Source organism: Oncorhynchus masou, chromosome 27, assembly GCF_036934945.1.
Source record: "Oncorhynchus masou masou isolate Uvic2021 chromosome 27, UVic_Omas_1.1, whole genome shotgun sequence".
NCBI classification, from domain to species: domain Eukaryota; kingdom Metazoa; phylum Chordata; class Actinopteri; order Salmoniformes; family Salmonidae; genus Oncorhynchus; species Oncorhynchus masou.
Genome location: NC_088238.1, coordinates 38,959,026 through 38,975,939, shown reverse-complemented (window position 1 = coordinate 38,975,939; position 16,914 = coordinate 38,959,026). Strand labels below are relative to the sequence as shown.

The 16,914-nt window shown below is 47.3% G+C and overlaps 1 protein-coding gene across 2 annotated transcripts in view; it reads right to left on the bottom strand.

Moving 5' to 3' along the window:
- Window positions 1–15,638, bottom strand: part of LOC135516107 (trithorax group protein osa-like) — a 110,475-nt gene extending 94,837 nt beyond the window's left edge. The window contains exon 1 of one of the 2 annotated variants that reach the window (XM_064940147.1): window positions 15,246–15,638. In XM_064940147.1, coding sequence (XP_064796219.1) covers window positions 15,246–15,296 — 51 coding nt within the window. In that variant the 5' untranslated portion in view covers window positions 15,297–15,638. Of the gene's footprint in view, window positions 1–13,143; window positions 13,256–15,245 lie in introns of those variants that run through there. The other variant, XM_064940148.1, reaches the window with a different exon arrangement.
- Between the last annotated feature and the right edge of the window lie 1,276 nt (window positions 15,639–16,914).

The following is a 16,914-nucleotide window of genomic DNA, read 5'->3' as shown; positions in this document are numbered from 1 at the left end:
AGCCAGCTAGCTGCGTGGGCCCTAGTGGAGCCAGCGAGCTGCGTGGGCCCTAGTGGAGCAGCTGCTGGGCTAGCTGCGCGGGCCCTAGTGGAGCCAGCGAGCTGCGCGGGCCCTAGTGGAGCCAGCTGCGTGGGCCCTGCTGTGGGCCCTAGTGGAGCCAGCGAGCTGCGCGGGCCCTAGTGGAGCCAGCTAGCTGCGTGGGCCCTAGTGGAGAGCCTGCGCTGCGCGGGCCAGCGAGGCTAGTGGAGCCAGTGCGGGCCCTAGTGGAGCCAGCGAGCTGCGCGGGCCCTAGTGGAGCCAGGAGCTGCGCGGGCCCTAGTGGAGCCAGCTTGCTGGGCCCTAGTGGAGCCAGCGAGCTGCGCGGGCCCTAGTGGAGCCAGCGGCTGCTGCGCGGGCCCTAGTGGAGCCAGCTAGCTGCGCGGGCCCTAGTGGAGCCAGCGCTGCTGCGGGCCCTAGTGGAGCCAGCGAGCTGCGTGCGGCCCTAGTGGAGCCAGCTAGCTGCGCGGGCCCTAGTGGAGCCAGCGAGCTGCGCGGGCCCTAGTGGGCCAGCTAGTGGAGCCCCAGCTGTGCGGGCCTAGTGGAGCCAGCTGAGGCGTGGGCCTAGTGGAGCCAGCGAGCTGCGCGGGCCCTAGTGGAGCCAGCGAGCTGCGCGGGCCCTAGTGGAGCCAGCTAGCTGCGTGGGCCCTAGTGGAGCCAGCGAGCTGCGCGGGCCCTAGTGGAGCCAGCGAGCTGCGCGGGCCCTAGTGGAGCCAGCTGCTGCGGCGCCAGCTTGCTGCGCAGGCCCTAGTGGAGGGCTGTGCCTAGTGGAGCCAAGCTGCGCGGGCCCTGGCCCTAGTGGAGCCAGCGGGCGCGGGCCCTAGTGGAGCCAGCTAGCTGCGTGGGCCCTAGTGGAGCCAGCTGGCTGCTAGTGGAGCAGCGGGCCCTAGTGGAGCCAACTAGCTGCGCGGGCCCTGCGTGGGCCCTAGTGGAGCCAGCTTGCTGCGCGGGCCCTAGTGGAGCCAGACTGCTGCGCTCCTAGTTTTGTGCTGCGCGGGCCCTTTGTACATAGTTAATCATTTAGCATTTCAAACTTCTCTGCGTGGGCCTCTTTTGAAACTTTTTGTGTTTCATGTTAGCTGTTAATTTGCGATTGTTTATTTGGAGCCACTTGCTTTGCCAAGGTTAATATATGTCTCCCATGACAAGTTAAAAGCCCTTTTTGTGTTTCATGTTAGCTGTTAATCGATTGTTTATTTCACTTGCTTTGCCAAGGTTAATATATGAGAGCCCCTTTGAATCGAAGAGAGAGAGAGAGAGAGAGAGAGAGAGAGAGACAGAGAGAGAGAGAGACAGAGAGAGTCGTCACAGTATATTATAGGTCAGTTACAATTCCTCTCACACCTACGGGCCTCCCTCCCTCTCTCCCGCTCTCTTTCCCTCTCTGCTTCCCTCCCTCTATCCAGCCCGTCACGGCTAATGTGTGCTGGAGAGGAGGGGGACTGAGTGTGTAACTAATAGCCGCTAAGTGATTCGTCTAAGCACTCTCCAATCAGAGCTCTAGATTAGGCTATTAAGACTAAAGTGGAATGGTTCCTGAACGACAATTAATCAATTAACTTCACCATATCCTGCTCTGAACTCTGACCCTGTATGTGAGTGTGTATGTAGCGTGTGTGTAACCAGTTTCAGTCGCTGTGACCTGGGTCAGTAATGGTAAAGCATTAATAGTTCTCATGTTACTGAATGAACCCACTGGCACAATATGTTACTGTGTGTGTGTGTGTGTGTGTGTGTGTGTGTGTGTGTGTGTGTGTGTGTGTGTGTGTGTGTGTGTGTGTGTGTCTTAAGCAAAGTTGGGAGAGAGAAAGAGTGAGAGAGAAAGAGAGAGAGTTAAGGAAAGCTTTGACTATGTACAGACTCAGTGAGCATAGCCTTGTTATTGAGAAAGGCCGCCGTAGACAGACCTGGCTCTCAAGAGAAGACAGGCTATGTGCTCACTGCCCACAAAATGAGGTGGAAACTGAGCTGCACTTCCTAACCTCCTGTCAAATGTATGACCATATTAAAGACACATATTTCCCTCAGATTACACAGACCCACAAATAATTTGAAAACAATCCCGATTTTGATAAACTCCCATATCTACTGGGTGAAATACCAGTGTGCCATCACAGCAGCAAGATTTGTGAACTGTTGCCACAAGAAAAGGGCAACCAGTGAAGAACAAACACCATTGTAAATACAAACCATATTTATGTTTATTTATTTTCCCTTTTGTACTTTAACTATTTGCACATAATATGACATAATATGAGAGAGAGAGAAATATGAGAGAGAGAGAGAGAGAGAGAGAGAGAGAGAGAGAGAGAGAGAGAGGGGCAGACAGAGGGAGATAGTAAGAGAGAGAAAGCAATTGGGAGTGGGCAGGCAGGTTAGCAACAAAAGGAAGGAAGGAAGGAAATGAGAGGAGGGGGAGGGGAGTGGAGGAGGGGGGGGGGGGGATTTGATGAATGACTAAGAAACAATGGAAATCTCCGGTTAGAATATCCACCCTGTTCTGTGTTTCCTGGTATAGGAATGCACTGTACACTGAACTAGCCTCAGAAGTACTGAAACACACACACACAGAGACGCTCGCACTCACAAACACACAACACGCGGGGGCAGAAGTCCAGAATAGAGTTATAAGGAAAGTAGGGAGAGACAGACAGACAGACAGACAGACAGACAGAGCAGACAGACAGACAGACAGACAGACAGACAGACAGACAGACAGACAGACAGAGGGAGATAGAGGGTGATTGAAAGAGAGAACGAGATGGTGGAAGAGGGAGTGAGAGAAGGAGGGAGAGAGCATGATTTACCATTTCCTCTCCTCTCTTTAGCATAGACTATTAGTCTATAAGGAGAGGTCTTGACCTCCAGTTCTCTAACAGATGTAGATTCATCTAGAGGAAGAGATGGTTCCCTATGGGCTCTCTGGGGCTTATAGAGGAGACTGGTGACACACACACACACACACACACACGGGCAGAAGGCCAGGTGAGCTCAACTTCTCCAACAAAGAAGAATAGAGGAACTTTTGAGAGTTATAAGCAAAGCAGGGAGGGAAAAGAGAGAGAGAGACAGAGAGAGAGAGAGAGAGAGAGAGAGAGAGAGAGAGAGAGAGAGAGAAAGAGAGAGAGAGAGAGAGAGAGAGAGAGAGAGCGAGAGAGAGAGAGAGACAGACAGACAGACAGGCAGAAAGACAGAGGGAGATTGAAAGAGAATGAAAGAGATAGGGAGTGGGCAGGCAGGTTAGCAACAAAAGGAAGGAAGGAAACGAGAGGAGAGAAAAAAAGAGGGGGGGGTGGAGGATTTGATGAATGACTAAGAAACAATGGAAATCTCCGGTTAGAATATCCACCCTGTTCTGTGTTTCCTGAACTAGCCTCAGGAGCACTGAAACACACACACACACGCACACGCACACGCACGCACCATCCCAATCATTGTACTTGAAAGCAGCAGGTCTATGATCTATAAATAAACACAGTGTCTTTGTTAATAAATAAATAATATCAAATAAATAAATAAAACAGCTCCCCATCCATTTCTATCTACACATAAATAATATAGAGCTCTTCCATTTGGATAGGCCACAGAGAGCTCACACTGGAGACACACACACACACGCACAAGTAAGTGCGCACACAGACACACACAACTCAGGCGCGCTAGCACGCAGACTACGCCACCCACACACACACGTCTCTCTTCCTTCCCTATTTCTCCCCTTCTTTCATCCATTCGCCACGTCAATTATTCTCTGTGTACATTCTCTCCATTCTCAGCCTCCTCTCCAATCGCGTGGAAGTTTACCGGTGGCGTACACAGACTTGAAGACGTTATCGCAGGTGCAGCGAAATGCTTGTGTTTCCAGCTCCTACAGTGCAGCTATAATACCAATACAATACAATAATAATCCAGAAGAATTATTAGAGTGAGCAACGTCAGACACCAGATTATAAATATATATATATATATATATGTATATATAGTAACAGACTATATATATATATATAAAATGGTGTGTATAGACAGTATAGTATAGGTGTGTAGCAGTAGTCATACAGGATGAGCCTTGACTACATTATATAATACATTATATAGGATGAGGCATTACTAGAACAGTATATACATATAAAGTGGGTAAAACACAGGTGTGTACGGGTGATGGCAGATAGTCATCAGGGCAGGATGATGGCCAGATAGTAACAGACTAAAGTTCAGGGCAGGGTACATTATATAATACATTATATAGGATGAGGCATTACTAGAACAGTATATACATATAAAGTGGGTAAAACAGTAGCAAACATGATAGTAAAGTACCAGTCCATGACTACATATGCAGGGCAACAGTCTAAGGTGATGGCCAGATAGTAACAGACTAAAGTTCAGGGCAGGGTACTGGGTGGAGGCCAGATAGTAACAGACTAAAGTTCAGGGCAGGGTACTGGGTGATGGCCAGATAGTAACAGACTAAAGTTTAGGGCAGGGTACTGGGTGGAGGCCAGATAGTAACAGACTAAATCAGGGCAGGGTACTGGGTGATGGCCAGATAGTAACAGACTAAAGTTCAGGGCAGGGTACTGGGTGGAGGCCAGATAGTAACAGACTAAAGTTCAGGGCAGGGTACTGGGTGGAGGCCAGATAGTAACAGACTAAAGTTCAGGGCAGGGTACTGGGTGATGGCCAGATAGTAACAGACTAAAGTTCAGGGCAGGGTATTGGGTGGAGGCCAGATAGTAACAGACTAAAGTTCAGGGCAGGGTACTGGGTGGAGGCCAGATAGTAACAGACTAAAGTTCAGGGCAGGGTACTGGGTGGAGGCCAGATAGTAACAGACTAAAGTTCAGGGCAGGGTACTGGGTGGAGGCCAGATAGTAACAGACTAAAGTTCAGGGCAGGGTACTGGGTGGAGGCCAGATAGTAACAGACTAAAGTTCAGGGCAGGCCAGATAGTAACAGACTAAAGTTCAGGGCAGGGTATTAGGTGGAGGCCGGATAGTAACAGACTAAAGTTCAGGGCAGGGTACTGGGTGGAGGGATAGTAACAGACTAAAGTTCAGGGCAGGGTACTGGGTGGAGGATAGTAACAGACTAAAGTTCAGGGCAGGGTACTGGGCGGAGGCCGGATAGTAACAGACTAAAGTTCAGGGCAGGGTACTGGGCGGAGGCCGGATAGTAACAGACTAAAGTTCAGGGCAGGGTACTGGGCGGAGGCCGGATAGTAACAGACTAAAGTTCAGGGCAGGGTACTGGGCGGAGGCCGGATAGTAACAGACTAAAGTTCAGGGCAGGGCGGAGGCCGGATAGTAACAGACTAAAGTTCAGGGCAGGGTACTGGGCGGAGGCCGGATAGTAACAGACTAAAGTTCAGGGCAGGGTACTGGGCAGAGGCCGGATAGTAACAGACTAAAGATGGGCGGAGGCCGGATAGTAACAGACTAAAGTTCAGGGCAGGGTGGGCGGACGGATAGTAACAGACTAAAGTTCAGGGCAGGGTACTGGGTGGAGGCCGGATAGACTAACAGGGATAGTAACAGTAACAGACTAAAGTTCAGGGCAGGGTAGGGCAGGGGTAACAGACTATAGTTCAGGGCAGGGTACTGGGTGGAGGCCGGATAGTAACAGACTAAAGTTCAGGGCAGGGTACTGGGCGGAGGCCGGATAGTAACAGACTAAAGTTCAGGCCAGATGGGCGGAGATAGTAACAGACTAAAGTTCAGGGCAGGGTACTGGGCGGACGGATAGTAACAGACTAAAGTTCAGGGCAGGGTACTGGGCGGAGGCCGGATAGTAACAGACTAAAGTTCAGGGCAGGGTACTGGGCGGAGGCTAGATAGTAACAGACTAAAGTTCAGGGCAGGGTACTGGGCGGAGGCCGGATAGTAACAGGCCGGATAGTAACAGACTAAAGTTCAGGGCAGGGTACTGGGTGGAGGCCAGATAGTAACAGACTAAAGTTCAGGGCAGGGTACTGGGCGGAGGCCGGATAGTAACAGACTAAAGTTCAGGGCAGGGTACTGGGTGGAGGCCGGATAGTAACAGACTAAAGTTCAGGGCAGGGTACTGGGTGGAGGCCAGATAGTAACAGACTAAAGTTCAGGGCAGGGTACTGGGCAGAGGCCGGATAGTAACAGACTAAAGTTCAGGGCAGGGTACTGGGTGGAGGCCGGATAGTAACAGACTAAAGTTCAGGGCAGGGTACTGGGCGGAGGCCGGATAGTAACAGACTAAAGTTCAGGGCAGGGTACTGGGCGGAGGCCGGATAGTAACAGACTAAAGTTCAGGGCAGGGTACTGGGCGGAGGCGGATAGTAACAGACTAAAGTTCAGGGCAGGGTACTGGGCAGGCCGGATAGTAACAGACTAAAGTTCAGGGCAGGGTACTGGGCAGGAGGCCGGATAGTAACAGACTAAAGTTCAGGGCAGGGTACTGGGCGGAGGCCAGGGCGAGTGGTGACTGTTTAACAGTCTGATGGCCTGGAGATAGAAGCTGTTTTTCAGTCTCTCAGCTCCCAGTGTTGATGCACCTGTACTGTCTCCACCTTCTAGATGGTAGCGGGGTGAACTGGCTCAGATGGCTGAGTTCCTTAATCATCTTCTTGGCCTTCCTGTGACACCGGGTGCCGGTTCCTGTGACACCGGGTGCCGGTTCCTGTGACACCGGGTGCCGGTTCCTGTGACACCGGGTGCCGGTTCCTGTGACAGACGGTGCAATTGCCGTACCAGGCGGTGAGACAGCCCAATAGGATGCTTTCGATGGTGCATCTGTAGACATTTCTGAGGGTCTTAGGAGCCAAGACGAATTTCTTCAGCCTCCCCAGGCTGTTGCAGAGAGTTTCATCACAGCCCATATCACACACACACACAAACAGCTCTGAATCAAGGGCCTAATCACAAACACAGAGCATGGACATCCAACAGAGGATGGGGAAAGCCAAGGCTTTGAGTGCGTGTGCGTGTGCGTGTGTGTGTGTGTGTGTGTGTGTGTGTGTGTGTGTGTGTGTGTGTGTGTGTGTGTGTGTGTGTGTGTGTGTGTGTGTGTGTGTGTGTGTGTGTGGTGAATGATGCAATAGAGGAGCCACAAACACAGCAAGGTAACAATTAGGCCCTGATCTACAATCAGTATTCACACACACACACACACACACACACACACACACACACACACACACACACACACACACACACACACACACACACACACACACACACACACACACACATAGTGTAAAGACCCTGATCTGCTGCTTTGAGAATCTTTATGAATGCAGGGATAAAATGTGCAAGCCCAGTCCCCCTACTGACCAAAGAGGGAGAGAGAGAAAGATTGAGAAAGAGAGACAGGGAGACAGAGAGACAGAGAGAGAGAGAAAGACACAGAGAGTGAGAAAGACACACAGAGAGAGAGAAAGACACAGAGAGAAAGACACAGAGAGAAAGACACAGAGAGAGAGACACAGACAGACAGACAGACAGACAGACAGACAGACAGACAGACAGACAGACAATCCCAGTGAGTTCACAGTGTGTGTTTATGTGTGGATCATTGTGTGGATCATCGTGTGATAACTTGTGAGGGTGCTCCGAGGTGTGAGCATACAGTACTGTATTATGTATAAATGTGTTTGAGTCTGAGAGTGTGTGTGTGCGCGTGTGTGTTCCCTGAGAGTCAGCGGAAAAAGCTAACCTGATTTTTGGTGTTGTGTGTGTGTGTCCTGTTTGTTTTTCATCCCTAGGCAACACTCCTATTTCCTGGTTGTCTGATAGTCAGACTTACGCACTTGCTCTCGCTCGCTCTCTGTCAATTCAATTCAAGGGGCTTTATTGGCATGGGAAACATGTGTTAACATTGCCAAAGCAAGTGAGGTAGATAATATACAAAAGTATACAAAAACTCTCTGTCGCTCTCTCTCTCTGTCTCTCTCTCTCTCTGTCTCTCTCTTAATTCAATTCAATTTCAATTCAATTTAAATTTAAGGGCTTTATTGGCATGGGAAAGATATGTTAAGATTGCCAAAACAAGTGAAGTAGATAATGAACAAAAGTAAAATAAACAAAATTAACAGTAAACATTACTCTCACAAAAGGTCCAAAAGAATAAAGACATTTCAAATGTCATATTATGTGCAAATTAGTTCAAGTACAAAAGGGAAAATAAATCAGCATAAATATGGGTTGTATTTACAATGGTGTTTGTTCTTCACTGGTTGCCCTTTTCTTGTGGCAACAGTTCACAAATCTTGCTGCTGTGATGTCACACTGTGGTATTTCACCCAGTAGATATGGGAGTTGATCATAATTCGGTTTGTTTTCAAATTCTTTGTGGATCTGTGTAATCTGAGGGAAATATGTGTTTCTAAAATGGTCATACATTGGGCAGGAGGTTAGGAAGTGCAGCTCGGTTTCCACCTCATTTTGTGGGCAGTGAGCACATAGCCTGTCTTCTCTTGAGAGCCAGGTCTGCCTACGGCGGCCTTTCTCAATAGCAAGGCTATGCTCACTGAGTCTGTACATAGTCAAAGCTTTCCTTAAGTTTGGGTCAGTCACAGTGGTCAGGTATTCTGTTTAGGGCCAAATAACATTCTAGTTTGCTCTGTTTTAAAAATATATATATATTTCCAATGTGTCAAGTAATTATCTTTTTGTTTTCTCATGATTTGGTTGGGTCTAATTGTGTTGCTGTCCTGGGGCACTGTGGGGTGTGTTTGTGTTTGTGAACAAAGCCCCAGGACCAACTTGCTTAGGGGACTCTTCTCCTGGTTAATCTCTCTGTAGGTAATGTCTTTGTTATGGAAGGTTTGAGAATCGCTTCCTTTTAGATGCTTGTAGAATTGATCGGCTTTTTTCTGGATTTTGATAATTAGCAGGTATCGACATAATTCTCTCTCACTCTCTCTCTCTCTCTCTCTCTCTCAAATCAAAGGGCTCTATTGGCATAGGAAACATGCTTACATTGCCAAAGAAAGTGGAATAGATAATAAACAAAAGTGAAATAAACAATCATAAATTAACAGTAGACGTTCAAAATGTTATATTACTGGCTATTTACAGTCTCTCTCTCTCTCTCTCCTCCACCCTCTCGCTGCTTCTCTCTTTCTTTCTGCCCCTCGCTCTGTTCATCTCCACCTCGCCACTTCTCCCTCGTCCCCCTCCGGGCGCTGGGGGACATCTGAACCACAGCGGTGGCAGGAAGAGGACGGCGGTGCGACTTCGTGAACCAAACAGTGAGTAACACCAATGAGCTGGCAGCCATCGGTAGCCGTCCTGGGCCAAAGGACACAGTCTATGGTACAGCGATAGGGACCCAGTGAAGAAGACCGTCTCCACGGTAACACAGTATGTTACTGTGTTGAAAGGAAAGATTCACACCATTTGGAATGTTCTACTGTTTCTGTACCTCTCAGATTAATGTTGTATCAATCCCCGGGGTTCCTCTCCCGTTTTTTCTTCGTCGCGTGTATCTAAGACATTGCCGTTTAAGCAGGCAGAAATTCGTCCCGGTATAATGTAGTATTGAAATAAAGCCTCTCCCACTACACTGGGAGTGAATAAGAATGTGGTTTTCGGGTCGCGGAAAACGGTGTCAGATTTCAATACTGGCCGATGTTATAACGCGGGAGGTTGTCTTCTCTCAATGTTCCTACCTCGAGAAATGTGCAGTTTCTTCTATTTGCCAGCCTCTTCGGTCCAGGGTGCATTGCATAGTGCCATTTGCAAATGTCAGAAACACTCTGCGAGGCACATCGATCTGCAGGTTGGACATGGTGAGATTGTAGACTCCTAAATTGATTGTGCAGTTGTTTAAGGCAATTTTATAGGTAACTAGTTACTTCACATGCTGATATTGACTTTGACATTGTTGTGTGTAGTTATGTTTGCCATCCAGCCCATAGAGAGAGCATTGCATTGTTGTTTTTTTATAGTCAACTTGAGCTGCTACAGATTTCCACACCGGTTTTACGTTGCTACCAACCTTATAACAACAACATGAAATATTAGTTCACCAAAAATATTGTTCCCACATATTAGTGTTATTTAACACGGTAAATTATAGGAATCTGTGGTTTTGGGTGGATTTTTCCTTTTAATGGGGTACTATTTTGGGAGTTGTTGTGAAATCAGTATAACAAAATCTCATATTTCTCTCCCTTTCTCTCTCGCTGTGGATCTGAGGTGCTACTCTGGAGAAAAGGGTCAGAGTTGCACACCCTTCACACACACACACACACACACACACACACACACACACACACACACACACACACACACACACACACACACACACACACACACACACACACACACACACACACACCTGCACTAAAGTCCCCCGTTCACAGTCTCACCGGTCTCCCTCTTTCATACCAGCTAAAAGAGAGCAGCTGGTTCTCTCAAGCACATCTCAAGGCCATCCTCAATCCTCAATCTCCTTCCCTCCCTCCTCTCCTCCCCGTGATCCCCCTCTCCATCTCTCTTGGGGAGTGACCATATGGCACAGCATTGGAGATCAGCAGAAATTCACCCCCCCCCTTTTCATTCCTTCTTCCATGCGAAAATGGCTGTTTATCGTCGGCGCTCGCACATACACACACTAACACACACACACAAACACCATTTGTAAAGGGCAAGGTATTTCTGAGAGAGCACAGGTACATACAGTAGGCTGTGTGATGAAGAGGCTCATAACAACAGAGAGGATAACAACAGAGAGATTTCTTTTCAAGCACCTGAAAAGGGTGAAGTGTGCGCGCGCTACTCTAGGGTTGCATTCCTTCTTGCTCTCCTAACACAATTACATCAGTCATCTCGTCGCCGCGTACTGTCGGTCTGATGAAAGAAAAGTCTCCCTCCCTGTCTTTTTTCCCCCTCTTTCCTTTCAACCCCTTGTTGTTGTTCTTGGTTAACGGAACTTTGACGGTGGGAAACCAGCCCTTCTTCTCCCGACAGTCGCGCCGCGCTCGCTCGGGGCGGGCTCGGTTCAGACGCTCGCATCACAATCCCAAGTGGCACCCTGCTCCCGACACAGTGCACTGTTCCTTCAGCCAGAGCCGGTGCGCTACACAGGGAACAGGGTGCCCTTTTTGGGACGCAGGCCACTGACCGAGAAAGTGTTGGCAACGAGCCGGACGACGCACTAGATCTGAAGGAGCTCACACAAACACATTCCTTTTGGCGGAGGACTATCGCTGTACAGCAGTAGACTTCAAAGTGCTTCGGGACTCATTTGGCCGCGGATCAGTTGGAATTGAAGTGAACAAGAGAGATGCGGCAGCCCGAGACGGAGTGGGGGAAAGCCTATCGCTGTGGTGATGCTAAGGGACACTGCTACAAGAAACGCCAAATATATAGGCTAGTCTAGACTTTCACCTTACTGCAGCAAAGATATAAGTGAATGTTCCTGAGTTTATATTAAATGACACGGTAATAACCTGTTAGTATTATTATCATTTTATAATTAGCATAAAATCAATAGGAAAGTCCTCTCTCTCTCTCTATTCTTAGGAGGCGATACTTATGGTCTGATGTTCAGGTTGATCAGGTGGAACAGGCACAGACACAGAGGCACACACACAGAGGCACAGACACAGAGGCACACACACAGAGGCACACACACATGGGTAATAACAGACAGAAGTAAATGCCACCAACCGTATGTCATTATGTCAATATAAGCAAATAGCTACACACGGAATAGGATCTATATATGATTAGGCAGAGTGCTTTGGCTAATAGCCTCTTGGTCAGTGTGTGTGTGTGTGTGTGTGTGTGTGTGTGTGTGTGTGTGTGTGTCTCAATGGTCGTTTAACACCATTAGTGCGTAATGACAGAGGTCACTAGGTCCAAGTGGAGAGGAGAATGCATTGATGAGTTTGTGTTTGTGTGTGTGTGAGAGAGAGATAGAGAGACAGAGAGAGAGAGAGAGAGAGAGAGAGAGAGAGAGAAAGAGAGAAAGAGAGAGAGAAAGAGAGAGAGAGAGAGAAAGCTTTGACGAACAGTGAAGAGGAGAATACTTCCAACAAGTGTGTGAAAAAGCACCAGCAGCGTTTTGTAGTACCATAGCCATACTTACGCACACACGTGATTTAGACACACACCGAGCTGATGGAAGATAAAGATATGCTTTCTTTCATTCAGTCATTTTATGAGAACGAGAGAGACACAAAAAAACTATGTCAGACGTCTTCTTCATAGTTCTGGCTAAAGGAAATACCATGTGCGTATTCTTGGGTCCGTTTCATTGCTAGGGCCACTCGCAACTTTCAAACACACACACACACACACACACACACACACTCTCAATCTTCGCCCTGCCGCGTTCAGCATTCCAATCAGTTAGACCACAAATTGCATCACAGACTCTGGTTGTGTACCAAATGGCACCCTATTCCCTACTTAGTGCACTTTTTTTGTTTGTTTGACCAGAACTCATAGGGCTCCGTTCAAAAGTAGTGCACTGTGCAGGGGACAGGCTGCCATTTGGGACGCAAACCCTGAGTCGTGAGTCTGGTACTAAAGTAATCTAGTCTTCCAAGTTTTTCCCTTTCCTCTATAGACCTACTTTTATTTCTTGTAGACAGGATATGAGTCTATCTATTACTTATAAAGACGCACAGAGAGAGCGAGAGAGAGAGAGAGAGAGAGAGAGAGGGTGAGAGAGAGAGGGCGAGAGAGAGAGAGAGAGAGAGAGAGAGAGGCGTGGGGGGGACATGGTCACAGGGGAGAGACTGAGCAATCAACTAAGAAGGGAAATATCTAGCCTAGCATATCTATGGAAATACTAGCTCGCTCTCGGAAATTAACCAAATCTGTGTCAAGCCAAGGAGAGGGGAACGGAGAGCGAGAGAGAGAGAGACAGACAGACAGACAGACAGAGAGGGAGAGAGACAGAGAGGGAGAGAGACAGACAAGACAGACAAACAGACAGACAGACAGACAGACAGACAGACAGACAGAGAGACAGAGGGAGAGAGACAAACAGACAGACGGAGAGTGAGAGAGACAGACAGACAGACAGACAGACAGAGGGAGAGAGACAGACAGACAGACAGACAGACAGGGGGAGAGGAGGAGGTGTGGTAGCCAGCCTTAAATCACCACCGCAACTGCTTACTTTCATTTCACCGTTTAGCCGTCGTTGATCCGTCCAGCGGCACAGCAACACGGAACGTCTGCCTGTTCCGAAAACTCCTCAGAAATAAACATCCCTTACTCAACCCCAACTAGTTGAGTAAGGGTTGAGCCACTCGCTTCCTGAACTGTATCCTTCTCGTCTATCTCCCCATCTCATATATTCTAATCTATATATCTGTCAATAAAACTTTTAACATGACCGTAAGAAAATATAGGCCTATATAAAAACGACATGATTAAATAGCCCTTGCTCCAGCACCGTACAACTAAACGTTGCGTAGAGACGCTGTTATAGCCGTCGGTATCTAAAGGGGATCTGGTGAATGGAGCCCATTGAACTAGGCCACGAATAGCTGTCTAGGGGTAGGTGCTGTCGTCTCTCTCTGCGGACACAAACAAACAAATACACACACACACAGATAATGGACGACAGGGCATGTGTTTAATATCATTATGTATTCTAGCAGTCCGCCTTTTAATCCCCCAGTCAGTCAGTCACAGTGTGTGTGTGTGTGTGTGTGTGTGTGTGTGTGTGTGTGTCTGCCCTACTGCTGGTCTAAGCCCCTAGACTATGTACCTCCTCTATTTCCTATATGTATTAAACAAAACCGCACACAATTTATCTGTGTCAATGTGTCATTATAATATCAAGCCATCAAGTAACCATCCATCTGATCTGGTGCATAAATCGTTTTCCCCCTCTCTAATCCACACAGTTGTTTAACATCGCAGTTAAATCCATATGAGAGAGAGAGAGACACACACACACATTATCATTAATATGCTATAGCTGCCCTATAGCGTAATAGCTAAACAGCCTCTCCTACACCGAAGCAACGGTCTGACCCAGCTCTAGAGCCGCTCTTTTGTTACAGAGGGGTAGCCCGCTGACTGCACGGCCGATTCAGAAGCCACATAAATGGGCTTTAATTCTCACAAGGAGACTGCATGCTGGTGCTCGGGAGAGAGAGGCGGGGGTTTGACTTGACTTTCACGGTGAGAGAGAGAGACACAGAGAGAGACACACAGAGAGAGAGAGACACACAGAGAGAGAGACAGAGAGAGACACACACAGAGAGAGAGAGAGAGATACAGAGAGAGAGACAGAGAGAGAGATAGAAAGAGAGAGAGAGACAGAAAGAGACACACATAGACAGAGAGAGACACAGAGGGAGAGAGAGAGAGACACACAGTGAGAGAGAGAAAGAGACAGAGAGAGAGACACACAGTGAGAGAGAGAGAGAGAGAGAGAGAGAGAGAGAGAGGGAGAGACAGAGGAGCCTAGTATAGTGTCTCCGCTCACCACTCAGTGTGTTCAGCCGAGCATGAGAACACAAAGGTTTTTACTTGCTATCAAAAAGGGAAGAAGCCTTTTGAGAGGAGCTGGAACTGAGCAACGAGAGCATTCAGTCATTCCGCCACTCCGTCTAGAGCGGTGGTAATAGTAGCCTGGTACTGTCGCCAATAATATCTCCAGTATCATATATATTCATATAAACCGCTACAAGTACCACTGCGAGTTGCCAGCATTTATCGCTCTCTCCGCACACGCTCTTCCCTGGAAATGTATTTTGTTGCAATTTTGACGCGCGCCCGAGAAACCACAACATCCGATAGTAAAAGTAATCTAGTCACGGAACTTTACCGGAATTATGAACACACAGAGAGACTGGTGTTGGTGAGAGAGACACACACATAGCTAATATTTACTGAAGGCTAATGTTCAGGATTTTCCTATAGCCTCTGAAGCCCCACCAATAGCTGTGTAATCTACGTGGTCACTACGATATCTATCAATCCTGCTCTCTAACTAAATGTTGGCTATTGATTTGATTTGATGAAATAGCAAGATAAGGACACACACACACAGACAGACACACACACACACTGTAGTCTCACTACAATAAAGGAATTTAGCCATCAAGTGTCGTATCCCATCCACATCCCTAACCACTTTGTCTCACTCAACGCACATTACACGCACATAAACTCTCGTGCCTCTCCGCCTCTCACACCCCCGACCCAGCTTCAAAAGAGCACCGTGATCATTAAAACGGTAGAATGAAAAGGTGGTTAACTTACTATGGGCTCCATGCGAGGTGTGTCGACTAACCGCGGAGACACCAATAGCATCTTGGAGATCAAGTGGAAGGCGGCGACGCACCCGTTAAATCCACTTTGCTGTCCGGTCTATTAGTCCCCTCACTACAAAAAAATAAAAATAAAACCAACAAGGTCGGTCAAAAAAATAGAAAGGTTTAAAACCTTTGAGGAAAAATAACGAAGTCTCTTCCACAGTCGTCTTTGTCTGATAAATCGGTGTCGAGTACTGAAGACAACCGTTATGAATTTAAAGGGATACTACAGCCAAAATAGATCTAATTGTATATTCCCTTCAGGTAGAAGACAAGTTCATCTTTTCTATTGCAGTATTCGTCGTAATGGTACAACGTCTAGTTTCAATCTAGTGTCGGGTCAGGCACTTACTCGCCAGAGCTGCTGGCTTCCTGGCTGGGGGGGGGGGGCGGGGTTAGCTCGGTGATAGGTTGATAAGAAGGCCTACGTCAATAGAGAGGAGGAGACGAAGTTGTTCCATTCGCCTCTCGGCACTTAAAGGGGACATTCCCACTTACTGGGATCGTCAAAGAGGGCAATCGTGTGCGTGCGTGCGTGTATGCGTGCATGTGTGTGCGCGCCCCTAGGGAAGGTTTCTCAGATGAGCGATAAAGAGAGTGACACAAATATCCGCAACACAAAGAGGCTGAGGGAAACCAGTGGTCGTGGTGTTAAACAGTCTGCTGAACACACACACACATTAGTTTACGATAATTGTGATTATGCTCATTTTGTTATCGGTTAGTTATATGTTATAACACAACATGATTCGCTATGTAGTATAGTTGTAATGCGCCACTATTAAATATGTGAAATGCTTTATATTCCACTACTGTCAGCTTCATCATACTGTTAAAATATCTTTGTTATACCGTTTTAATAACTAATATCAATGAGTATATTTAAAAAATATATATAATATTTTCACTACAAATATTTCCTCACACTAAACCATTTAAAAAAAATGTAATGTGCGTACAAGATGATTGGTGTATGCATTTAATATAAAAAAAACATACAATACCCATGTGTGGATGGTGGATGTGGGGTAAGCTGATCCTAGATCTGTTCCTATAGGTAATTGCCATGCTCCACACGTATAGACTCTATTCACTTATGTGCAGTCAGTCAGTTATTATATTGATTTCATAAGAATATAACCAGGTGCAGATTAAAGATGTCAAGTAAAATGATCCTAGATCTGTACCTACAGGGGTAACATCTACCCTACCTTATTTTATTGCCAATGTTCCACACGTACAGACTCTCTTCCTATGTGCAGCCAGTCAATCAGTTGACCTTGAGAGAAGGGGCCTTACAGTGTCAGCTTTTAACCAGGGTCAGTGGAGATGTGTGTGGGTCTGTGAGTGAGTGCATGTGTGTGGGCAGGGTTGGATAGGTTACTTTCTAAATGTAATCTGTTAACGTCACTAGTTACCTGTCCAAAATTGTAATCAGTAACGTAACTTTTGGATTACCCCAACTCAGTAATGTAATCTGATTACATCACTTTTAGATTGCTTTCCCCTTATGAAGAGGCATTAGAAGAAGACAAAAATGTATGTTACCAATTGAATGACATCTATTGCAGGATAAATCAATGTTAAAGTTTCCATAGCTGGCCATATCTGGATGT